This window comes from Rhineura floridana, chromosome 1 (genome assembly GCF_030035675.1).
Source record: "Rhineura floridana isolate rRhiFlo1 chromosome 1, rRhiFlo1.hap2, whole genome shotgun sequence".
NCBI classification, from domain to species: Eukaryota; Metazoa; Chordata; class Lepidosauria; order Squamata; family Rhineuridae; genus Rhineura; species Rhineura floridana.
Genome location: NC_084480.1, coordinates 47,720,670 through 47,747,167, shown reverse-complemented (window position 1 = coordinate 47,747,167; position 26,498 = coordinate 47,720,670). Strand labels below are relative to the sequence as shown.

The window sequence follows — 26,498 nt, the reverse complement described above, 5'->3', positions numbered from 1 at the left end:
CATTTCAATACCACCTTTTCTCCAAGGAGCTCAAGGTGGAGTACACAGTTCTAGCCCTTCTCATTTAATCACCACAACAACCCTGTGACAGGTTAGGCAGAAGGGCAGCGACTGGCCCAGGATCACTCAGTAAGCTTCATGGCTGAGTAGAGATTCAAACCTTAGTCTCCCAGGTCTTTGTCCAACACTCTAACCACTATGCCACCCTGGCTCTCAAATTTGAAAACTCACACACACATGATTTCAAAGAAAAGAGCTGCAGACAACAGGTGATCAGTTTACAGGTGTGAGCTGGCCAAGTCCCCCCCCCCCGTGCTTCCAAATGCTGCCTTCACCCAAGACACAAAGAGACACTTTATTACCACCAGCAGCCTCCTGGGAACAGTGAGGAGCTCGAATCAGGTGGAGGGGGAGGGGAAGAAGAAAAGAAGGGAAACCATACCTCTAACTTGCTCGGCAGGCCAGAGGAGGAGGAAAGTGGGTGGAAGCGGCAGGCACTTTAAAGCAAAGGTTGCTGCTACTGCTGCTGCTTTGCTCTGGAGCTGACTCCTCCATCCCTGGTTGCTTGGTTGGGGGCTGCGGTCTGCCAAGGCACGGAGCTCAGTGTGCACATGCACCCATGCACATACACATACACACTGGGAAGGATTATTATTATCAAGGATTATCAATACCTTGGCACAGTCATTAACCACAATGGAGAGAATAGTCAAGAAATCAGAAGAAGGCTAGGAATGGGGAGGGCAGCTATGAGAGAACTAGAAAAGGTCCTCAAATGCAAAGATGTATCACTGAACACCAAAGTCAGGATCATTCAGACCATGGTATTCCCGATCTCTATGTATGAATGATCCTGTGAATGATGAAGACCTATGCTGTGACTGAATATGATCCTGTTCATGGACAGGATTGCATTCTATACCCAGAGCACAAGAACAAGACTGAGAAGGCGGTCTTGATGGGCAGAGGGAAAGAGAGCCATTAGGCAGAGTGAGGCAACTGCCTCAGACAGGCCTGGTGCTAGCAGTTGTCCAGGTCTGGCACTGAGGGCCCAGAACTTCATAGGAGCTTCTCACCAGCCTGAGCCCAACCCTGCCACACCAGCTGCACGAAGGTACCACTGCCAACCATCTGCTGCCTTCCTCGGAGCCTCTTTCTCCAGGAGCTACCTGCAGAACTCCACTTTCCCAACCTCACGCCTTGGAACAATCCAGTTGGAGGGGGCAGCAGCGCCTCCAACTCCCTCTCCTTCTTCTGCTGCTCCAGCCCGGTGCCTCATTCACCTAAGAAGCCAAGCAACTTTGTGTGCCTCCTTCTCCTGATGGATGCCTGTGGGGAAAGTGGTGCGGCAGCAACCTCAGGGCTCGGGGGAGGGCAGAGGAAGGGGTACCAGCGCGCACACACCTTTGCGCGTGGAAGCAAGGAGTCAGCACAGACGGCAGCAATGCCGTTACTGATGCATATCAGTTGACACGCACGCATAGGAGGAGGAGGCAGCAGCACCACCAGATGAGGTCTCATTATCAAACAATGATTGTTTCAGTGCAAGCTAAATGTCCCCCTTGGCTGATGTCTCTGGATTTGCTGCTTTGGCAACTCCTGCAATTCCCCAAAGAGAAAAGCCAGAGCACAGGAAGCCAACCTCGTGCTTCTCTGTGGCTGCGAAACTTTGTTAAATACAAGTCACAGCCATCCTCGCCTCCCTCTCGCGCTCTGCGTTCATTTTATTTTTTTACATCATTGCGTGCTGAAGTTTTCTTTTAATAGATTCCACCACCTCCCATCACTGTCCAAACAAGCTCAGGAACTAGAAAAATTTCATCATCTTTCTTCAAATTTTCTTTGGAGTTCATTTCTTAGTGAGCAGATTTATGGGGTGGGATGGAGAGGGAGAGAGAACATAAGAAGAGCCTGCTGGATCAGGCCAGTGGCCCATCTAGTCCAGCATCCTGTTCTCACAGTGGCCAACCAGGTGCCTGGGGGAAGCCCGCAAGCAGGACCCAAGTGCAAGAACACTCTCCCCTCCTGAGGCTTCCGGCAACTGGTTTTCAGAAGCATGCTGCCTCTGACTAAGATGGCAGAGCACAGCCATCATAGCTAGTAGCCATTGATAGCCCTGTCCTCCATGAATTTGTCTAATCTTCTTTTAAAGCCATCCAAGCTGGTGGCCATTACTGCATCTTGTGGGAGCAAATTCCATAGTTTACCTATGCGCTGAGTAAAGAAGTACTTCCTTTTGTCTGTCCTGAATCTTCCAACATTCAGCTTCTTTGAATGTCCACGAGTTCTAGTATTATGAGAGAGAGAGAAAACCTTTTCTCTATCCACTTTCTCAGTGCCATGCATAATTTTATACACTTCTATCATGTCTCCTCTGACCCGCCTTTTCTCTAAACTAAAAAGCCCCAAATGCTGCAACCTTTCCTCGTAAGGGAGTCGCTCCATCCCCTTGATCATTCTGGTTGCCTTCATCTGAACCTTTTCCAACTCTATAATATCCTTTTTGAGATGAGGCGACCAGAACTGTACACAGTATTCCAAATGCGGCCACACCATAGATTTATACAACGGCATTATGATATCGGCTGTTTTATTTTCAATACCTTTCCTAATTATCCCTAGCATGGAATTTGCCTTTTTCACAGCTGCCGCACACTGGGTCGACATATTCATCATGCTGTCCACTACAACCCCGAGGTCTCTCTCCTGGTCGGTCACTGCCAGTTCAGACCCCATGAGCGTCTATGTGAAATTAAGATTTTTTGCTCCAATATGCATAATTTTACACTTGTTTATATTGAATTGCATTTGCCATTTTCCCACCCATTCACTCAGTTTGAGAATCCAGGTGGCAGGATTAGAACAAAGAGAAGTAAATAATCCCAATAAATGACATACCTACTCAGAAGTAAGTCCCAGTGAGAGCAATGGGACTTACTCCTTCACGTCGATTACAACTTATGGCGACCCTATGAATCAGTGACCTCCAATAGCCTATGTCATGAACCACCCTGTTCAGATCTTGTAAGGTCAGGTCTGTGGCCATCTCTTCTTTGGCCTTCCTCTTTTTCTACTCCCTTCTGTTTTTCCTAGCATAATTGTCTTTTCTATTGAATCATGTCTTCTCATTATGTGTCCAAAGTATGATAACCTCAGTTTCATCATTTTAGCTTATAGTGACAGTTCTGGTTTAATTTGTTCTGACACCCAGTTATTTGTCTTTTTCGCAGTCCATGGTATGCGCAAAGCTCTCCTCCAACACCACATTTCAAAGGAGTTGATTTTTCTCTTATCCGCTTTTTTTCACTGTCCAACTTGTCATGTGATACAGGGGAGTTTGCTGGCTCTATTCCCATAATGCCATGCAGCACCCTTGCACTGCACAGTCAATACCTGTTAGGGGTGTTCCACAGTTGATTCTACCAGTGTAAAATCTGTACACAACAGGTGATCTGTACGCTCATAGCTATTCACATGTAATGTTCAACAAAGTGTACAGTCTGTATCTGTGTACACAATAGTTGGGCTGCACAAATCAAATACTTGTAAATGTTGAAAACATTTATTAAAAATAAATGCTTGTACATGTGTAGAGACAACTTGTACCTGTGTTCAGTATAATAGGTGAATAAGAGAAAATGGTTGTCCATTCTAGTAAGGGTTGGGAATAGTTGGAATCTGGAAACATTTTTGTAAACAGCTCATTCATGAGGTGTATTTTTAAAAAGAACATAAACTCCTCACTAGTTGCTTTACTTCTCAGTTTCACAAATTGAAATGTTTGTTTGTGAGATAATGGCCTTAATTGTTGATAATTCAGTACATTTAGTACATGGTGACAGGCAGTGATGGCTGGTTCTCCACCATGAAAGTGGAGGCTGCGGTCTGCCAAGGCACAGAGCTCAGTGCGCATGTCCACACGTGCATACACACACTGGGAAGGAAGGATGTTTACCCCCTCCAGAGTATTGCTAAAGCTAAGGCAGAAGGGGATGGGGTTTTCTTTGTCAGTTTCATTTTTTCTTATCAATTGCACACCTCACTCAAGCAGAACTGATTAGAGGAACTTTTCGTATTACAGATTTAAAGGAACTGTAGCTCCCTCTCTGTGGCTCGGTGCCCACCTGGAAAATCTGAGCCACTTAATGGGCTAAGCGGGCGCCGGGTAGCAGGGCTATAATCTGGGTAAAACCCAGCTAACCGGGCAATATGGCAACCCTAAACATACAGTACGGTTTTCCAATTCTTATTCATTTGGTGCCACTTAGCAACTATTTTAAAGCCACAGTTTCTCCTTTCTATTGAGATGTGTGTGTGTGTGTGTGTGTGTGTGTGTGTATCACACACACAAAAGTTTGTCAACAAATATGGAAAACTAAACAATGGCCCACAGACTGGAAGCATTCAGTATACATCCCAATTCCAAAGAAAGGGGATCACAGGGAATGCAGTAATTATTGAACTATTGCCTTAATATCCCATGCAAGTAAAGTAATGCTCAAGATTCTACGACAAAGGCTCTTACTATATATGGAGTGAGAAATGCCAGACGTTCAAGGTGGATTTAGAAAGGGAAGAGGTACCAGAGATCATATCGCAAACACACGTTGGATAATGGAACAGACCAAGGAATTTCAGAAGAAAATCACCCTGTGCTTTATAGATTACAGCAAAGCCTTTGATTGTGTAGATCATGAAAAACTATGGAATGCTTTAAAAGAACTGCGGCTACCACAGCATTTGATTGTCCTGATGCGCAACCTATACTGTGGACAAGAGGCTACTGTAAGGACAGAATATGGCCGATTGGTTCCCAATCAAAAAGGGTGTGAGACAGGTGTGTATTTTATCACTCTACTTGTTTGATCTATACACTGAACATAAATGGAAAGTGAGATTGGACCAACATGAAGGAAGTGTGAAAACTGGAGGGAGAAATATCAATAATTTAAGATATGCAGACAATACATACTACTAGCAGAAACCGGTAATGATTTGAAACGAATGCTGATGAAAGTTCAAGAGGAAAGCACAAAAGCAGGACTACAGCTGAATGTCAAGAAGACTAAAGTAATAACAACAGAAGATTTATGTAACTTTAAAGATGAAGGACATTGAACTTGTCAAGGATTATCAATACCTCGGCACAGTTATTAACCAAAATGGAGACAATAGTCAAGAAATTAGAAGAAGGCTAGGAATGGGGAGGGCAGCTAAAGTCAGGATCATTCAGACCATGGTATTCCCAATCTCTATGTATGGATATGAAAGTCGGACAGAAAAAAATCAACTCATTTGAAATGTGGTGTTGGAGGAGAGTTTTGCAGATACCATGGAAAAAGACAAATAATTGGGTGTTAGAACAAATTAAACTAGAGCTACCACTAGAAGCTAAAATGATGAAACTGAGGTTATCATACTTTGGACACATAATGAGAAGACAGGATTCACTAGAAAAGACAGTAATGCTGGGAAAAACAAAAGGGAGTAGAAAAAGTGGAAGACCAAACGAGATGGATTGATTCCATAAAGGAAGCCACAGACCTGAATTTACAAGATCTGAACAGGGTGGTTCATGACAGATGCTATTGGAGGTCGCTGATTCATAGGGTCGCCATAAGTCATAATCGACATGAAGGCATATAACAACAAAATGTAATAATAGGGACCAGCCTTAGATACAAAACGTAATTTAGGCACATTTACAAGAAAGTAAGAATGGGATCCATTGGCCAGCTTCATTTCAAAAGCATTCTGTCAACCTAACAGGCTGGTATTGATCCGAGTTCTTTGTCTGCTAGTCGCTGCTTTTACTTATCTTTTTTCTCACACAAAAATATTGATAATTAATATCGATAATTTTAAAAGAAATATTGATACATGAAATGAAATATAAACAAAATTATTGTTGTTAATATGAATATTAAGAGGTGAATTTTGTTTTTAAAAAAAGAAATCAATTTTTGTAAATAGCCATGAAAAATCGCTACATAAAAATCTGATCTGCAACAAGAGAATAAACAAATTAATGGAAATTTGGTATCAAATCTGAATTGAACAGAATTCTAGCACATCCCTACAACAGAGCAAGCCCACTGATTACAGTGGTACTTGATTCCAAGTAAACATGTATAGGACTGTACCATAAATTACTAGCACCCTCATTCTGTGGGGCAAAGGCTGCACTTGAAGCTTGCTTCTTTCCCTTGGTGAGGCAGTAGGACCTTGCATTTTTCTGTCCCTGTCTGTGCTGCAAGTACTGCTATGCTAGTTTTAGGATGGATTACATTTTAGTATCATTGCAACGGAATGCATTTCCCTCTCATGCCACTTTAGCTCTTTAACACATAGAAACTCTGGAAGATTTATGTTATAGACAGCTGTTTTTAGTGTAAATCCACTGACATGAAAAGATTACTGAGATGACCCCGTAGACTCACAGAATTATGTGTGGCCTTGAACTGTCAATAGCAGGAATGTACTTGGATTACAGGATCTTCTGTGGCGCAGAGTGGTAAGCGGCGGTAACGCAGCCGAAGCTCTGCTCACAGCCAGAGTTTGATTCCAATGGAAGGATGAAGTGGAATCTCCGGTGAAAGGGGTTGAGGTCCACTCAGCCTTCCATCCATCAATGGTCGGTAAAATGAGTACCCGGCATATGCTGGGGGGTAAAGAAAGGCCGGGGAAGGAACTGGCAATCCCACCCCATATATGCAGTCTGCCTAGTAAACATCGCAAGACGTCACCCTAAGAGTTGGAAATGACTTGCACTACAAGTGCGGGGACACCTTTACTTTTTTTACTTGGATTGCAGAACAGTCAGTAGTTGGCAGAGAGGTCATTGGTTGGAATGCAGCACCATGAAAGCAGAAGCTGTTAGTTCAGACTTTCACTTTTAAGAAATGTGTCGTCTTAGAGCTCTTAAGCACAACCAAAGGCAAACTATTGTAATCGTTTATTTTAAAAGAGCAGAATTTTAGTTAAAACTAAGGAAAGAAGAAAAGGAAAATACAAACTATGCAAGTATTATTATATTTGTTTAGACCTTTATTTATGATAAATAAGACAGGAGCATATGGCTATATCTACAGTTTATGCTAAACCATGCTTAAGGGTGATATACACAAGCTGGAATGAGCCCAAGCAAGCTTTAAGGTTACACAATCCTCCTTCCTTCTGCTCCTGCCAAGGACTTCAACAACTTGTGCTTTCCATTTCTCTTAAACTCATCATTGCATCTGAACTGGGGATTGTGGTTTACACTAGGGCTCCAATCCTATGCACACAACCTGGGCGTAAGCCCCATTGAACACAACAGAGCTTACTTCAGAGTAGATATGCATAGGATTGGACTGTAACTATGGTTAATTTAAGCAAGCCAGCTTCATAATCCATGGTTTGATGTTTGCTTGTTTTGAAACCGAACAGAGTTAGTGATAAACTACAATCCCCGATCCAGACAACGCAACAAGCTAAATTTGGCAAGCGAAGCAGCGACAGAAGATTGTGCTCCCAGTTCTCTGCTGGTGAGGGGTAGACACACGCTCACTGTTCTGCCAGTTCCAGTGCATCTCCACCTCTCCCTTATTAAAGGGCAGACAACACTAGTCAAACCCCACTCCATTTTACTATAAAACCTGATGGGAGCAGCTTCAGAGAGGTTATGCAACTGATCGGCAGATCAACCCATTCTCCCTCCAGGTGTGGCTATTCGAAATGCTTTGATCTGGCCACTAGTTTGTGCACAGTGGAGTTTGGGCCAGGATTAGGGAGTAGCTGCCACTGCTGTGACCACGGAGTCTCGCTTGAGCGGGAAGCAGCTGTTTCTGTGCTTCTTCAGGGAGACATGTCTTTTTGGGGAGGGCTGCACAGCTTTTGGTGGGGAATGAGCTACAGAGTGTATTGCTTCCCCTCCCCCAGTTGGTCCCTATGGAAAAAGAGGATCCATGCAAATGCAGTAATTGCCTTTTTGGCCCTTAGCATTGACAACTTAAGGGAAGAATTGTATCTGGATTGTAATATAAAGCTTCAAAAGGAGATTAGATTACTTAATGGAGGATAAGGCTGTCAGTGGCTACCAGTCATGATAGCTATATATTGCCCCCATAACAAATAGGAGAATGCTATTGCACTCATGTCCTACTTTTGGGTTCCACAGGCATATGGATAGAGAGAGATGACCACTGTGTGAACAGGAAGTTGTATGAGATGGACCTCTGGTCTGATCTAGCAGGACTCAGGAGATATCATCAGTTATCAGTGCTTGTAAGATGTACTGCCCCAATATAGGGAACAAAAACGTTTTAAACCACAAGGACTACATTGTTGTTTTGTTGCTGTTTTGTTTTGTTTTGCTATTGATGTCTTTCTTGTTGCTTTTATATTATTTATGTTTATATATTTTTCTTTTATTGTGATTCGTAAAGTTATATGTTGGAAACTGCCTCGTGAGGACCCTAAACAGCAGCCTAAAATACTCAATTATTAGGAAATACCCAGCAGATTGTGCACTTCCCCACAACTGGATTCTGTGTTTCATGCACTGGAATATTAGCCATACAGATAATTATAGAACCTGCTAACTTTTTTCTGATTCTCATCTATGGCCTCAATTTTCTCCTCAGCTTTTAGTAATTCACATTATTTGCATTTTCAGCAAGGAAAAACTGCACTAGCTGTAGCTTCCAGGAGCAATCATGCATTGATTGTAGATATGATTATAAAAGCAGAAAGGTATTACACCTGGAAACAGGTAAGACACAACTCTGATTGATTTATCCTTTTTCTAATACAGATTTCTCCAGTATATTTAAAACCTTTTTGCAAAAGATGGTTTACTCTCAAAGTTCTGGATTCCCAAACTCTGCGGTGGGCTTCCTTGCAGTGCTGCTAGAAAATGCTAGGCCTATTTCTTTTTCTCTCCTTTGTTTTGCAGCTTTCATTTATGCCTTTCATCAGTATTGATGGGATATTGAGTACGATGCTGAACTCTCTTTTTGAACTTTCTCAGTATCTTAATGAACTTGGTGTTTCCTGGTTTCCTTTCTTAATTGATTATTTGGGGACTGATGGAACACATCAGTATGTTCTGCAGGACATTTTGGCTTCCCAAAGATCCTTTTCATACAGTGTGATCTGATGCACATTTACTTATAAATCAGTGTCACTTTTTTAATGAGGTTTACTCCTTTGGAGTTTAAGCTGCTCTTAAAATACTTGGAAGAAACAAATCACCAGGAACAGATGGCATACCAATAGAGTTGCTACAAGCTACTGAGACTGAATCTGTCCAAATTTTGACAAAAATTTGTCAACAGATATGGAAAACTAAATGGCCCACAGACTGGAAGCATTCAATATACATCCCAATTCCAAAGAAAAGGGATCCCAGGGAGTGCAGTTAATTATCGAACTATTGCCTTAATATCCCATGCAAGTAAAGTAATGCTCAAGATTCTACAATAAAGGCTCTTACCATATATGGAGCGAGAAATGCCAGACATCCAAGCTGGATTTAGAAAGGGAAGAGGCACCAGAGATCATATCGCAAACAGACGTTGGATAATGGAATAGACCAAGGAATTCCAAAAGAAAATCACCCTGTGCTTTATAGATTATAGCAAAGCCTATGACTGTGTAGATCATGAAAAACTATGGAATGCTTTAAAAGAAATGGGGGTGCCACAGTATCTGATTGTCCTGATGCGCTACCTATACTCTGGACAAGAGGCTACTGTAAGGACGGAATATGGAGAAACCGATTGGTTCCCCATCGGAAAGGGTGTGAGACAGGGGTGTATTTTATCACCCTATTTATTTAATCTATACACAGAACATATCACATGGAAAGCAGGATTGGACCAAGGAGGGAGGTGTGAAAATTGGAGGGAGAAATATCAATAATTTAAGATATGCATACGATACCATACTACTAGCAGAAACCAGATTTGAAATGAATGCTGATGAAAGTTCAGGAGGAAAGCACAAAAGCAGGACTACAGCTGAACATCAAAAAGACTAAAGTAATGACAACAGAAGATTTATGTAACGTTAAAGTTGACAACGAGGACATTGAACTTGTCAAGGATTGTCAGTACCTCGGCACAGTTGTTAACCAAAATGGAGACAATAGTCAAGAAATCAGAAGAAGGCTAGGACTGGGTAGGGCAGCTGTGAGAGAACTAGAAAAGGTCCTCAAATGCAAAGATGGATCACTGAACACTAAAGTCAGGATCATTCAGACCATGGTATTCCCAATCTCTATGTATGGATGTGACAGTTGGACAATGAAAAAAATGGATAAGAGAAAAGTGGATAAGAGATGCAAGTTGGTGTTTGTGGGCTCAGTCTTGTTGCATGTCTAAGGCCAGCTGCATCATATGGATGACATCCATCCTTCCCATTGCACCCATGGAGTCATGTGGGCATTAACAGGGCCGGTTCTAAAGGGCAGCCAGCTTGGTCACTGGCCCGAGGGCCCTGGAGCTACAGGAGCCCCTGAGGGGCCCTCCGCTTCCCTTCTGCGATCCGCACCCCCCATGCCCCCCATTTACCTGTCAGCCAGCTTTTTAGCATTGCCCTTAATGAAGATGGCAGGCGCAGCTTCCCTAAGGTATTGAAGCCACTGCTGCCATCTTAGGTGATGGCAGAGATGTGCATGCTTAGCACGCACATGTGCCATCAACAAAGATGGCGGCGGAGGCTTCATTCCCCTTAGGGAAACCGTGGCCGCCATCTTCATTAAGGGCAGTGGTAAAGACTAGACAGGTAGGGGGGCCATGGGGGGGGTGTTGGGTCACACGCGTGCGCATACACGCACGTGCACACACACACACACCAACACCAACCGAGGGGCCAGGGCAAGCTGATGCCCAAGGGCCCCCGCATGCCTGGAGCCGGCCCTGGGCATTAACATAGTTCATTCTGCAGCAAGCTCAGAAGTCCTGCAGAATGGATCATATGGCTCTTGGAAATTACAACTTCCATGATGCCATAAGACCTTGGAAATATCGGGTAAACACGAACACATTCAGATCATTTGTTTGCTGGCCATGGAACAGAAGTAAAAGATTGCAGGAAAATATTAAGTAAAGATCCAACTGTAATACAAATCCAAAAATCAGGATACTGTTTGTATGCTGCTTTTTACAGAGAGCTACTATGGTGAAATGACTAAGGGTAGAAACACACTCACTGTTCTGCCACTTCCTGTGCGTCTCCACCTCTCTCTTCTGAAAACGGGCACATGACGCTAGTCAAACTCCACCCCTTTTTACTGTAAAACCTGTTGGGAGCTGCTTGAGTGTTTTTTTTTAATTTATTTCTACGAGATTATGCAATTGATCAGCAGATCAACCTGTTCTCCCTCCAGGTGTGGTTAGTGGAAATACTTTGATCTGGCGATGTGTGTTTACAGCCTAAAATGAGGAAATTGGAAATTTATGCAACCATGAAACTCGCTGGATAGCCTTGAGCAAGTCACTGTCCCCTATCTAGCAGAGCTATGAGGACTAAAAGACAAAATAAGCTAACCACCTCTATGAAGGACAGGATGCAAAGAAATTTCTCAAACAAGCAAACACATTGAAGTACGAGGGAAATTGGCAAAAATTGCACTTTTACTGCAGAAGCAAAGACCTTTCCATTATGAAGGTGGCTCACCTGGAGCTCTTATTTTTGTTCCGCTAAATAAAACAAAGGATGGAGGAAAGGGCAGGAAGGGAACATGAAGTACCGATTCAGCTTAGATTAGTTTGGAGTTAGCTGGCTTTTAAAACATGTCACAAGGTTAATTATATCCCTATTTTAAATGCAGGTCTTCAGAGTTCTCTTCCATATGGGGAGACTAGGTTCAGCCATGAGGAGGAGGAGGTTATGTTCTGTACCAGAGAGAATGGGACAGCTCCGTTAGAGCCTGGTTATTATCATCTGGATATTTATCTGCAGACATTTTAATAGAAATGGGCAAAGGAGAGCAGTGAACATTTCACTACAAACAGCTGCTGGTCAGGAGAGAGAGAGCCATATGAGGGTTTCTATGTAAATCAATAAGGAAATCAGCTGTAACATCCAGTCATCATAAGCAATTTTGGATTGTGTGCTTCATCCCAGCCAAATATACATGGGGTGTTTTAGGGGGGGGGTTGTCCAGGATTTACTTTCATGTTAAAATTCCATTCTTTATTAATGGAAAGGTGCAATGAAATAACCATTTCTGAGTGTTTTACTTGCATGGGATATTAAGGCCATAGTTCAATAATTACTGCATTCCCTGGGATCCTTTTTCTTTGAAATTGGGATGTATATTGAACGCTTCCCATCTGTGGGCCATCTTTTAGTTTTCCATATTTGTTGACAATTTTTTGTCATAATTTGGACAGATTCAGTCTCAGTAGCTTGTAGAAACTATTGGTATGCCATCTGTTCCTGGTGATTTATTTCCTCCAAGTATTTTAAGAGCAGCTTTCACCTCACACTCTAAAATTTCTGGTTCTTCATTATACAGTTCCTCCATGAATGAATCTGTCATCCTTGCATCTCTTTTATAGAGTTCTTCAGTGTATTGCTTCCATCTTCCTTTTATTTTATCTTGGTCAGTCAGTGTGCTCCCCTGTTGATTATTCAACATCCCTACTCTTGGTTTAAATTTCCCTTTACTTTCTCTAATCTTTTGGAATAGGGCTCTTGTTCTAGCCTTTTTGATGTCCTCTTCTATTTCTAGACAATAACTTTGTAATAGTTCTTTGTCCGTCCCTACATCCTCGTTGTTGTATAGTTGCATTTAGGGTTCTAACCATGTAATAAATGTTCCAGCAGGTTTTCCTGCTGTGGGGTAAATTCTGGTTCCCCTGCCTTCAAGCCTCAGGCTCCAAACTGAATGCAGATTAGCTCTTTGCCCCTCTTCTAAAGATTAATGCCAAGCTGTCTGATTTGAGCTGTTTAAAACATACTGTGCTATTGAGGGTTGACAGACAATTTCTAACCCTGTACCTGGAAGTGGGCTCTGCAACAGAGAAACCTGCTCCACTGGTCAGACTAGTTTCCTTTGTTAATCTAATAGAGTTTTCAAGTGAACTAATGGGTCTGCCAAATGACCATTAACAGGTGAATTGATTTTGGGCCAGAGAGATTCTGTTGCTATTGGAACCCTTTTCCGGGTAGAGACCCTCCCCCCCCCCATCTGGAGCCAAAGAGAGGCTTGTGTTTTTAGTCTGATCTGGTGAAGCTGGGAACTAGGGAGACACACAGAGGAGCTTGCTCTCTGCACCATGGTTTTGGGGGGTGTTCCTCCAAGTCTGATAGAAAAGCAAGATCTATTGGACTGTTAATGCTTTGAACTCCTCCATCTTAAGCTCAGGTTGTGAATATGTGCAAATAATCCCAAAAAGACACCACAGTCTCCGCTGATGTTCTTTCCAAGGAAACCAAATTCTAGGTGAGCGCACCACTTGGCGATTGGGGTGGCGCACAATACACACAAAAAACCCTTGTATATTTGTCTGATGAAATGCTTGTTCAGTATTTTTTTATTGTTGTTGAAATAATTGCTCTGAAATGGCTTCGTGATTGAAACAAAGACCAGCCAACCTGCAGGCTTGAATACAGGGATTGTTTTGCAAAAGGCATGCAGTATCAATGCTGTACCAGTTGTAGGTACAGAATTAAGATGATACAAAATGTATCAGTGTTGCAGCATGCAGCAGTGCAGCTGTATGAGGATCAGCCACTATCACCAGGTATGATATACGGCAGAGCTACTAAGTTGTTTTATTGAAATTGTTTTTTGTGTTTTAAAATTTGTAGATTTGTTTTTAATTGCTGTAAACCGCCCAGAGAGCTTTGGCTATGAGGCCAAATGTAATAAATAAATATAAATGTAATAAATAAGTTGTACAGAAATAAGTAGGGCAGTAGAGGTGAAAATTTGTTATGAGGAATGCTAAATACAGGAGCCCAGCTTTTTACCCACTTCCCTGCATCAGTATACCCTTGTTTTTCGATCAGTTGTTGCCTTCGCCTCTTTCCCTTTTTGGGACTGGGATAGCATGCTACTAGATATATCATCAGGGTTAGCCTTGGAAAAACATTTAAATCCAGGGACTTTTTTATCATGTGGGAATAAAACACCCTATAATTTGAAGAAGCACATGGCTAAATCTTTAACTTACTTCCCAGGAGCACCTTCAAAGTGGTGGTGATCTGCCAAATGATATCCTAACTTTTAAACAAGATCACAGCATGCAGACCAAACAGATTCGCTCCTCCCTTTGGAAACTGGCTTATAATCAGTTAAAAATGCATGAGTGGACAAAACTGGCACAATTCTGGAAGTTTACAGATGAGCAGATCAAAGCTATTGAAGAACAGTGGACAGGTAAATATGCTACAATAAAATGGCAGTGTCCTCATTAGAGACATGGGAAAGTTTACATGCTCAGCTAGAATGTTTGAATTATGGAGAAATTAATATTTGTTGCTCTGAGCCAAGGATAGCCAACATGGTGCCCTACAGATGTTGTGGAACTAAAGCTCCCATCAGCCCCTGCCAGTATGGTCAGTGGTCAAGAGATATGGGAGTTGAAGCTGAACAATATTGAGAGGGCACCATTTTGGCTATCCCTGCTCTAAGCATTTAAACTAAACCTAGCTCTCCGTGTGTGTATCTAAAAAGAAAAAAGAAAGTAAGAAGAAAAGTCAGGGAGGCTACAGTAACTACTTCCTGTCTTGCCAACTTTGGACAGTTGTTTCCAAAGTAGCATAGAAAATGTGATAGTTACTTTGGATAGATGAGAGTCAATGTGGTGCAGTGGTTAAGGTGTTGGACTATGACCTGGGAGACCAGGGTTCGAATCCCCACACAGCCATGAAGCTCACTGGGTGACCTTGGGCCAGTCACTGCCTCTCAGCCGCAGAGGAAGGCAATGCTAAACCCCCTCTGAATACCACTTACCATGAAAACCTTATTCATAGGGTTGCCCATAAGCCGGTATCGACTTGAAGGCAGTCCATTTCATTTTTCTTTTCTTTTTTTGATAGAGTTGCATATTCAGTGTATCCCTTCACATTCCCTCTGGGAACTGAAAGTTTGGAGCAGAGGATAAAGTCCCTGTTAGTTACACACACCCTGTCCCCATCAGAGCCTCTTCTGCTTTTCCTGTGAGCGGAGGGGCTTGGAGTACCAACTGGCTTCAACCAAACATCTCTACACCAGGCTGCTGAACAGCCATACTAATTGTCAGCTTCTGAGGGAGATATCTGATATAAAAGCATTTTTCTTTCTAAAACAGACTAACATTTAATATGTTGTTGTCTAGGGAAAAAGAGCTACAAGGAGCATGGACACAGAATGCTTCTAATCTGGTTGCATGGTGTCCTAATGGCTGGCCAGAATCCAGTTAAATATTTATATGAAGATCTGGTGAAAGGAGGATTCAGAGAGCTAGCTGGTGAGCAGTGGTTATAAGCATCATCATAAGATCCCCTACCTGGTCTTTGAAGAACAGAGAGTTTTTTCCCTCATTACACAGCTGGACTGGGAGGAGAGAAACCTCCAACTGAGGTGCAGGGGCTAACATTGCAAAGGCACCTTTGCTTCCTTTTGCACACAGAAGGAAACTCCATTTTCAGAGCACCCCAACTTGCTAGATATGGTGTTGCACAGGAGGAAAAGGTATATTTGCAAAGGATTTTGTTGGCAGCTTGGCAGGCTACTTCATATCGCTTGGCTGATCTGACCCATAGCTTTTCCACCCCTGCTGTACCAGTGTATATTGATGTAATTCATGAGTCACCAACTTTTTTGGTGCAGACACATTTCAAACTTTGAGCACATGCATGGCATAACACAACATGGGGTGGGATGACATAACACAAAATTAGAGTACAGTCACAGCTGCTTCCCCCACCTCCTGGCCAACCTCATGTTTGTAGTGGGAAGTCACCCGTGTCCTGCTGGTCCTGATTGTGAGTTCACACAAGATCACCCTAACAACAGGGAGCATTCTCCAGTACCATGAAAAAATATACAAGGTAGCCATATCACACTTAACTCTTGCACATCCAACACATGCTCACTGCACATGTACAGACCACAGACACATTTTTCTCCCTCTCACATCTCTACACTTCACATACACAGCAACAGGCACCTCTTCCTCTCCCACAGTCATGCATGTGCGCACACACACTCTGCCCAAGTGCATCTGTCACACATGCACACTGCATATTTGAGCCCCAACCCATACATTCAGAAAAGCCCTTTCACAGGTGAAGAAAATGCCTGCCATTAAAAAAAAATCCAAAAAAACCATGAGGGCCACCAACCTGACACGCATGAGTACCAGATGATGAAATGCCCACATTTTATTCTAGTGAGTTCTTCAGCTTATCCCTAGTCTAGCATTAGTGTGACATGTCTTCCTCTCATGGATAATGGGTTGCTTGCTAGAGGAGGAAGGGAACAAGCTGTACTCAGTTTGTTGCTTGGAAAAAAAATAAATCTGTATGGTACAGTGGTGGAGGGAAAGAGCTTATAGGGAAAAAAGTTCATTAAATGACAGGATGCACTGGAGCCTGGCCAAGGAGAACAGAATGAAAATTCCTATGCAGCAGCAGTTCCTACAAAAAAGAAAAAGGCAAATACCCATGATATGACTGTATCTATGAGGAAACAATATGGCAGGAAGCCAATGAACAAATCTTTCAAGTTTTTAGTAAAAGAAAGCCAGCCAACTTTGTTTTGAGGGGTGTCTATTTCAATTTCAAAAATTCTGTAGTTGCATCTAGTTTCACTTTAACCAGCTGCATATGCTCTTGATGCTATGCCACAATAGATGATTGGATGGCTACTGAACATTGTGTTGTGCACAAACCTATATGAATTGTTCACATCTGACATACATTATAAGCATGTAGAATTTTCTGAAGTCTAACAAGTGTATTTCCTTTTACAGAGAAGATCAGAGCAGAAAATAATACTGGCATGGAAACCAAGAAATGTGCAATTTCATGAACTCATCCACCAGAGCTTGAAACATACATTCTAGAATTTACAGATGTTAATTTTTTTAGAAGAAGCTCCTTCAAAAGCACCCAATTTGCTCCCTACACATTCTTTCAATGTACTGAAAGATATAATTGCAAAGGGATTATTCTGCTCTCCTCACTGGGCCCTAGTAGCTTTTTTTGTAAGAAAATATGCTATGTTTTTCTTATCTCAAACATTTCCATGATTAGACATGTGAATTAAATTATATTAAATTCTGTGCTAGATATATAAAAATCTTGAGGCTTAATTTAAGTGAATTTGACCTAAACTTTATAGATATAATAGTTAGCACCTTCTTAGTATGCAGCTTCTAATATTAGCTTACTACCCAGTAGACAACTGATGTTCCTTTATTATAATTTCTTACAGAAAGCTTCTCTTTGTAAAGGTAAGTTTTAAAGAAATATAAATCCAGATTAAAGTTTCTCTCCTCATATTTCTGCAAGTAGACATCTGTAAAAAACCTATTGCCATTTTAAACAAAACATTTTTCCAGAAAGGTGTAATGGTATAAAATTACAGAAATTGTACATTATATTAGGAGCTAAAGGACTGCACATACCCTTGCCTCACTGGAACCTGCTGTGTTCTTCAAAAAGCCGCTCCTGAAAATCTGGGACCCCTTTGAAATGGCAGTCAATGCAGTGCAGCTGGAAAGGAATATGGACAAGTTCCCTGCATGCAATGCCTTAGATGCACACAACTTCCTCTTTGGATCCTGGCCAATAATATCCCAGATCAATCACTGAGATCATCCGGAGGAGAGCAGTTAGCTGTCCATTTCTGAACTTTGACTGGCTTCAACCAGAAGTTGGGCATTTAGCGTCGCTGGTCCCTTGTTGTAGGATACTTTTCCAGCAGAGATTGAGTAGGCATCCTTGCTATTGAATTACAGGTGTCTCTTGAAGGCCTTTTTATGCCAAAAGGCCTTTTTATGCCAACAGGCCTATTCAATTTAAAAGTTTTCAAGATGAGCCAGTTATTTTTAGGAGTATTTTGTATTGTTTTTATGGTATTTTGTGTTTTATTTTTATTACTTGTAAGTTTTGTTGTATACCAAAACTGTTATCTTATAGGAGGCTATACGTTTTTCTGTAAATAAGTAAAATAAATAACTCTTAAATAATCCTAAGCATGCTTACTAGTAAAAAAAAAGTCCCACTAAGTTCAGTGTGACTTTAAGTAAATATCCCAAGGCTGAAATTGGTTAATAATTTTCATAATTGGTTATAAAAAGCTCTTCCTTTTTGGAACACTATATTGAAGTGTGTTGTGTATTCACTTGCTAACAGCCTGATCTTTGCATTACTTTGGCAGCCACAGAAATCTCCCAGATATGGTTAAATGGGAAAAAAATGTCCACATCTAGTTCTTTGCCTTTGAGAATCTCTCCTACAGAATAAATCTGCAACAAAATTACATCAAGGTTTGAGCATCCACACTACAGCCCATAGAAGACATTAAATGCAGTTATTCTATTTAAATGTTTTCTTTGCAAGCCTTTCCATTTCAAAAGCATCCAGTTCTTTTCCTCCTTGTCTATTGTTACAAAAATAGTCTTCTTGTGTCTTACCTGGGAGAGATGACAGTAGTGGTGGTGTTAGCTACTTCTGTCATTGCTGGGATAAGGTCAGTACTTTATCCCTTTTATTGACAATCTTTAATCCTATAAACCAGGGAGAGGGAACCTGCATCCATCCAGATGTTTTGAAGCTCCAGTTTCCATCTGCCCCAGCCAACATGACCAAGAGTAAGGGCCAACAGCTGGAGTCCAGCAACATCAGGAGGGTCACAGGTTCCCCATCCCTATTGTAAACAGATTCCACTATGATATGTCTAAACAGTGTGAAATTGAGCACGCATACAGGGAAGAATGCATTATTAAATTTAGTGGTATTTCTTTACAAGCAGCAGCTAATGATCAGGATGTGAATTACAAAATGTACCATTGGTCTCACCTGAAAGGTGATTTTCATAGGAGTGGGCCATCACTGTGGGTAATAGTTCCACCTATCGTGCGAAGGCAAGAATGTTTTTGAAGTCAAGACTAGGGGCGTCAGGCCCCTCCCACTCTCCAGTTCATTCGTAGCGAGTCTAAAAAGAGATATCTAAAAATACAAGGCCAACAGGCCCGCCAGGAAAATAACATAATAGTCACATGCATAACAACATGACTCTAACATAACAACATAACAGAACTAAAAGTCTTGACTTCACTCTTACATTTAAATATAATAGCGTAACAATAACATGTAACCCATTTATAAAATCTCTAGTCATCCTCCAACTGGGAGGGTCGTGATGGCCCACTCCTATGAAAATCACCTTTCAGGTGAGACCAATGGTACATTTTCCATAGGAGGTGGGCCATCACTGCGGGATGTACCAAAGCAGCCCATACAGGGAGGGACCAACCACGTGTTAATCCTCATTAAGAACCTGTTGCAACACTCGTCTGCCGAAAGATGCGTCAGCAGAGGCATAACGATCAATTTTATAATGCCTTATAAATGAGTGTGGGGTAGACCAGACTGCAGCCCTACAAATATCGGCAACAGGAGCATTAGTGGCAAAAGCAGCCGAAGTGGCAGCTGACCTGGTAGAATGAGCCGTTATACTAGCTGGAACTGACAGCTTCAGGGACTCATATGCTAAAGTAATGCATGCCCTTAACCAACGGGATAAGGTAGAATTGGATACTTTATGCCCCATAGACCTTGGATGAAAGGATACAAACAGAGACTCCGTTCGTCGAATCTCTTGGGTCCTAGACAGGTAGGTCTTGAGAGCCCTCCGGACATCTAACGAATGCCAAGCCTTCTCGAGAGGATGGGTAGGATTCGGGCAAAAGGAAGGCAAAACAATGTCCTGGTTGCAATGAAAAACTGAATCGACCTTGGGACGGAAGGAAGGATCAGTCTTCAGCACAACAGAGTCCTTATGGAAGACGCAGAGGTGTCGAGCAGAAGACAATGCGCCCAACTCCGAAACGCGTCTGGCAGATGTGATTGCGATCAGAAACAAGACCTTGAAGGACAGCATACGTAGGGGCACAGTCCTGATGGGTTCAAACGGAGGGCGTTGCAAAGCCTGCAGAACTTTCGGCAAACTCCATGAGGGGAACCGATGGACAACAGCCGGAGAGCGTAGGGCGACTCCCCTCAAAAAACATTTGATGAACGGATGTGAGGAAATATGATCTCCAGGAGAGGACACTGAGAGAATGGACGACAGAGTGGACGCATGTCGACATAGAGTGTTGGGTCGAAGTCCCATCATAAAGCCGCTATGGAGAAATTGCAGCACCTGATGCACAGTGGCCTGGGATGGATCATGGTGGTGGGACTGACACCACTTGGAGAAAGCCACCCAGGTATGTTGATAAATACGAGTGATAGATGGTCTTCTCGAGGCCAAAATAATATCAATCACAGCATCAGACAGTCCAGCTGACCTCAAATGTCCCCGTTCAAACGCCACGCTGTTAGATTGAGCCAAGTAGGGTCCTGGTGCAGTACTGGACCCTGGGATAGGAGGTCTGGCCTGACTGGAAGTGTCCAAGGATCCATCATTGACATTGCCAGAAGATCTGAGAACCACGGTCGGCGTGGCCAAAATGGTGCTATCAGAACCAGCTGTGCCCTCTCGGTTCGCGCCTTCCTCAAGGTTTTGGCTAACAATGGTATGGGAGGAAAGGCGTACAATAGACCGTCTGGCCACGGTGTTGTCAGAGCATCCACTGCTTCTGCTGTTGAGTCCAGGTATCGGGCAAAGTACCTGGGAAGCTGGCAATTGCGACTGGAAGCAAACAGGTCGACTGCGAGGACGCCGAACCGGCACTGGAGACAATGGAAAATGGCTGGATGAAGTTTCCATTCTCCCGGAAAGACCTGTTGTCTGCTGAGCCAGTCTGCTGTCACATTCCAAATCCCTCTGAGATATTCTGCTTTCAGGGATTGTAGATGTTGTTCTGCCCAGACAAAGATGAGGGAGGCTAAGTCTTGCAGAGGATGAGACCTGGTGCCCCCCTGTCTGTTCAAATGTGATTTTACACACGTGTTGTCTGTTCGAATGAGCACATGGTCCAAAGGGAACAGAGACTGAAAATGACGTAGAGCTAAGTGGACAGCATTTAGCTCCAGCCAGTTGATGCTTTGAGTTTGCTCTGCGGTGGACCAAACCCCCTGAACGTACTGGGAGTTGCAGTGGGCTCCCCAACCGATGAGACTGGCATCTGTGGTTACAACGGTTCTGCGGGGTTCTCTGAACGACGTGCCCACGGAGAGGTGTTGAACCTTGGTCCACCAACGGAAGGAGAAGCGCAGTGCGGGGCTCAAACGAACTTTGCGATGGTTGGAACTAGCAATGTCCTGTTGAAATGGCAACAGAGTCCATTGAAGGTGCCGAGTGTCGGCTCGAGCCCATGGCACAATGTGGATTGTAGAGATGAACATCCCGAGCGCTCTGGAAAGAAGCATGACGTCTGCGGATGTTTGTTGCATCAGGGACCTTGCGATGCTTGTGATGGCAGTGATGCGATCTGGAGCCAAGAAGACCATTGCCTGCAGGGTGTCCAACATTGCCCCTAGATGTAGTAGGCATTGGGTTGGTTGGAGATGGCTTTTGTCGAAGTTGACAAGCCAGCCGTAGGCCTGCAAAACATTGAGGGTGATCGTTAAATGATGATGAGCCAGCTCCTCAGACTTGGCCCGTATTAGCAGATCATCCAGATATGGGTAGAGATTAACCCCTTGGGTCCGGAGATAAGCCACTAGGATGAGTAGCACTTTGGTAAACACTCTTGGAGCAGAGGAGAGGCCGAATGGCATCGCTCTATATTGAAAGTGCTGGTGGCCAAAAGCAAACCGAAGAAACTTTCTGTGGGCTATGCAAATGGGCACATGGAGATACGCTTCCTTAAGGTCGATAGAAGCCAGGAAGTCTCCTTCATGCAGACTCTCCGTAATGGAGTGGAGTGATTCCATTTTGAACCTGCGATATGTTACAAAACAGTTGACAAACTTGAGGTCCAATACCGCCCTCCATGATAAATCTCGTTTTGGCACAGCAAATAGGAGGGAGTACACCCCTTCCGACCTCTCAGTTGTGGGGACTGGCTCTATTGCCGCTATGTCCAAGAGGTGTTGTATAGCTGTCTGCATGATTCTGTGCCTGGCTTGTGCCCTTGGGCAAGGGGACGGATGGAATCTGTCTGATGGGATTGCCCAAAACTCTATGGCATAGCCATGACTGAAAAGCTCCCTGATCCAGGAGACTGTAGTGAGGCGCAGCCAATGGTCTCCAAAATGAAGTAATCTGCCACCTATGGGCAGTGTGTTAATACTGCTTGCGTTGGCGAGGACCTCCCCTATATGAGGACGATGAGTTGCCCCTGCGCCCTTGATACTGACCTCTGCCCTGGAAGCGTCGGTTCCAGGAGCCCCTGAATGAAGTGGGGTCATAGGATCTGAAGTCGCGGCCTTGTCCTCCTGGCCGCGTTCCACGAAAGGGCTGGTTAGTACGGAAGGAAGGAAATCGCCTGAAAGGCCTGTGGTCGATGTTCTTGACAGTGGCCAGAACTGGTTTGTGGGCGTCTTTTGGATCAACCAGCACTGCCTTTAGAGCTTCCTCGCCGAAGAGTAAAGATCCGGAGTAAGGAGCCCTGGACAGATTCATTCTGGCCGCTGAATCAGCCTGCCAGTGGCGAAGCCAGAGGGTCCGTCGCGCAACTATCTGAGCTGTCATGGCTCGTGCCCCCAATTGAGTAGCATCCAAGGTGGCATCGGCCACAAAAGCTGCTGTCTTACGCAACTTTATCAGTGACCTTCTGAGGGCGACAGGATCAGGGTTAGTGTCCTCTAGAAGATCATCCAGCCACATCATAGCTGCTCTGGAGAAAATGGAGGCTGAAGCGGAGGTACGCATGGAGAGGGCAGTGGCCTCGTGATTTTTGCGGAGGGCGAAGTCTATTCGACACTCAGTAGTGTCCTTTAGTTGGGATTCCCCTTCCCTGGGCAAAAGAGATCGTGAAACGAGGCGAGCGATTGGTTCGTCTATGCCAGGGACGTCTAACTTGGTGGCAAAGTTCGGAGCTAGGGCGTAAAGCCTGTCAGCCAGGTTCTTGAAGCAGCGAGATTGAAATGGGTGAGCCCATTCTTCAGAGGCCAATTTGGCAATTGGGTCCGGCACCGGGATGTAGTGTTCAATAGGTGCAGGGGATTTGAGAACCTTGGCCCCTTTGATGGCTGGGGTGGAAGAAGTTGAAGGCGCAGTCTGGAGACCAAGGGTATTAACTACCCTGCGTGCCAGGGGCTGATAGTCTGAGGCGTTAAACAAACGATACGATGTATCCTCCTCATGATCTGAATAGTCGCTCCAGTCATCTCCTTCAACGTGGTCAGTGAAGTTTGACTCCGCATACGAGGCTTCGTCAATACATCTGCCTCTGGCTACATCAAAGGGATTTGGTGAGCAGGAAGGATGAGCTTCATGACACGCACGTTGGTCTATGTTGAGTTGAGGTATGGCAGGAACTTGTGGTAGTGACTGCATTTGGGTGAAAAATGCCAGCATGGCTTGAAGTTGGGAGAGGAAATCAGGGGACAGCTGCAGCCCGGTTGTGGCAGATGTTTGTGCCTGAGTAGGTATTGGAGCAGATGTTTGGGGCGGTAAAACGGAGGGAGGCTGGTTATGTGAAAGCTGAGTGGGAAAGCCAGCAAAATCCTCCTCGTCAGAGGAAGCAGCAGGGGAATGAAATATATCGCTTATGTGTGCCTGAGTTGCTGTGGTGGTGGCGGTGGTTGGCACAGAGTCATAGTGTGGACGCTTTGGTTTGCTATGGCTGGAAAGATGTTTTGTCTTAGCCAGTGCTTTAACATGCTTAATCTTAGTCGCCTTAGAATATTGTGGCTTGGCTGTTTGTGACATGCCTGGCTGATCTGGTATCATATTGGCTGATTGCGACATGTCTGGGTGTTCTGCCATCTTATATTAACTTGGGTGCAGTACACAGCCACAGAGGGGGCAGGATGTAAAGACCCGAACTGGCACAGTGTACGACCACAGAGGGGGTAGAATACACTGGCAGATGGCTAAGTGCACGGCCACAGAGGGGGCAGGATGCACTGTGGTATCAGCGTTAGTATAATATAGACTGTATTTTAGGCTTGGTACACGGCCACAGAGGGGGCAGGATGTACAAAATATAGTTCAGATTAGTGCTGTAGGCCGGATTTCAGGCATGGTACACGGCCACAGAGGGGGCAGGATGTACTGAATATAATTCAGATTTAGTACAAGTCAGCCACTGATATTAAAGCTCCAGCCTTGATGATACTGAATATAATTCAAATTTAGTACAAGTCAGCCACTGATATTAAAGCTCCAGCCTTGATAATACTGAATATAATTCAAATTTATTACAAGTCAGCCACTGATATTAAAGCTCCAGCCTTGATGGTACTGAATATAATTCAAATTTAGTACAAGTCAGCCACTGTAAATTTGTAAGGAAGCCCTGTAAGTTTGTCTACAACACACATACAACACACATACAGATAACTTGCAGGGAAGGTATCTGTTGGTTAATAAAGGGGTAACAAAAAAGGCGGGAAATTTGAATTCAACAAAAATGGCACCCGGAAAAAAGAGCAGGAAAAAATGATCCGAAAATGGCGGAGGGGGAAGAAGCAATGGCGGCCGACTGGTAACGAACTGGGGGAAGGGCTGCCCAGCACAGTCTCGCAGGGGGAGGCGCGGGGTCGATAGTCGCACTTGCGGCTCTAAAAAACCCCAAAAGGAGACTGCCGAGAGAAGCCTGTGTCGGGAAAGGCAGCAGGAGGGAAGCCGCTGTCGCCGCGGAGTAAAGAGCTCTCCGCGGCGAAAATTAAAGTCACGGAGAGAGAGGGAGAAAGAGAGGGCAGGAAGCCGCAGCCGCAAGCTCCCGCCTGGGAGAGAACCGCAGCCGCGGTCTCTCCAAGAGCTCCTCAGAGCGCTGCTTGAGTCAGCCCGGCACAGGAAAAAATAGAGCCGCGAGCTCCCGATGGATGCAACAGAGCCAGGGGGAAAGCTCAAAAGCGGACAAAAACGAAGAGAACCGCAGCCGCGGTCTCTGAGGGGACCCTCAAACAAGCCTCAAACAAGTAAGAGAAATAAGCTGAAATAAAGGCTCAAAAAATAAAAAGCTCAAAATTGGCCAAGAAACGTAGAGAACCGCAGCCGTGGTCTCTGTGGGGACCCTCAAACTTAAATGGAAAGTTAAACACAAACAGGGAAAGGAAGGACTTGAAGACAAATGAACAGACAAATACACAAAACTTAGCTAAAAGCTACTTGCTACGCTATAGATCTAATCTTGTTCGTACGAAGGCAAGAATGAACTGGAGAGTGGGAGAGGCCTGACGCCCCTAGTCTTGACTTCAAAAACATTCTTGCCTTCGCACGATAGGTGGAACTATTACCCGCAGTGATGGCCCACCTCTTATGGAAAATGGACTTTTAATTCAACTCTGGAATCACACATATTTAATAAAGTTTCATTAACAGCAACAAAAGCACTTCCATGTAAGTGTATTTGAGATTGTGATAATACATACTCCATATATTTCACATGATATATTGTCACCCCAACAGTAATTCACAGCTCAGTTGAAAAAGTATTGTTTGATGAGTAATGTGAAAGTTCTGTATGTAGTGTTTGAGGTGCTGCACCCATTTCACTATCCAAGCAATCACTTCATGTTTCAGTCATTCAGTTGGAAACTTTCAAGTGATTCACACCTAAAGTCCCTTCCTGTGGTTATTCATGAGCAAGGGAACAGACAAATGTTTCCTTCTCCTCTCACCCCACTGCTACTGCAGTGTTAGAAGGCCAAGATAATGTGGAAGAGGCTGGTGATGCAGCTGTTTTCTATGCCAATATTATTCCTCCAAGGAACTAGTGCATCACTGGCATGCCAAGCAGCCACATCATGGACTACTCCCATTTGACCATATGCTCAGCAGCACAGGAAGGAAACACATGCATAAGCAGTGCTCTTACTCCTGAGCTAAAGTTGGAAGAGAGCCTAAGATAGCAACATTAATACACTAAGTAGAGTAGTTGCTTTCCTTCTTGCTGCCTTTTGAGCACTAATACCTCTCCCCCAACCCCCACTCTACAATCCTTTAGTGCCCCACTGGGGTCCTACTAAAGTACTGCAGGAACTGATAAAACTCACCATGAAAAAGGACATTATGAGTTAACGGGCTTAAAATAATGTGACACTGCAGATGACCTGATAGTTCCAACAGCAAATTACAATTGAAAAGCACAGAAAAGTTGTTGTTGGCACGGAACAGTGGAATGGGAGATTATTATACTTGATACAAGTATGCTGGTATTCATTTTTATCCATATTAAATAAATGTTAATAAATGTGACAATATACCTCAGGTAGCCCTGTTTCAACAG

General features: G+C 43.8%; 2 protein-coding genes across 8 annotated transcripts in view; one reads left to right on the top strand and one right to left on the bottom strand.

Annotated features, from left to right (window-relative positions):
• The window catches only part of ANKDD1B (ankyrin repeat and death domain containing 1B), a 56,070-nt gene extending 37,579 nt beyond the window's left edge, over window positions 1-18,491 (top strand). For 5 of the 7 annotated variants that reach the window (XM_061620594.1, XM_061620575.1, XM_061620547.1 and 2 more), the window contains 4 exons: window positions 8,657-8,752; window positions 14,176-14,374; window positions 15,315-15,446; window positions 16,953-17,387. In XM_061620594.1, coding sequence (XP_061476578.1) covers window positions 8,657-8,752; window positions 14,176-14,374; window positions 15,315-15,446; window positions 16,953-17,011 — 486 coding nt within the window. In that variant the 3' untranslated portion in view covers window positions 17,012-17,387. Of the gene's footprint in view, window positions 1-8,656; window positions 8,753-14,175; window positions 14,375-15,314; window positions 15,447-16,952; window positions 17,388-17,416; window positions 18,235-18,364 lie in introns of those variants that run through there. The other 2 variants (XM_061620557.1, XM_061620567.1) reach the window with 2 other exon arrangements.
• Window positions 1-26,498, bottom strand: part of POC5 (POC5 centriolar protein) — a 120,080-nt gene that overhangs the window by 48,163 nt on the left and 45,419 nt on the right. The gene's annotated exons all lie outside the window — the stretch shown is intronic.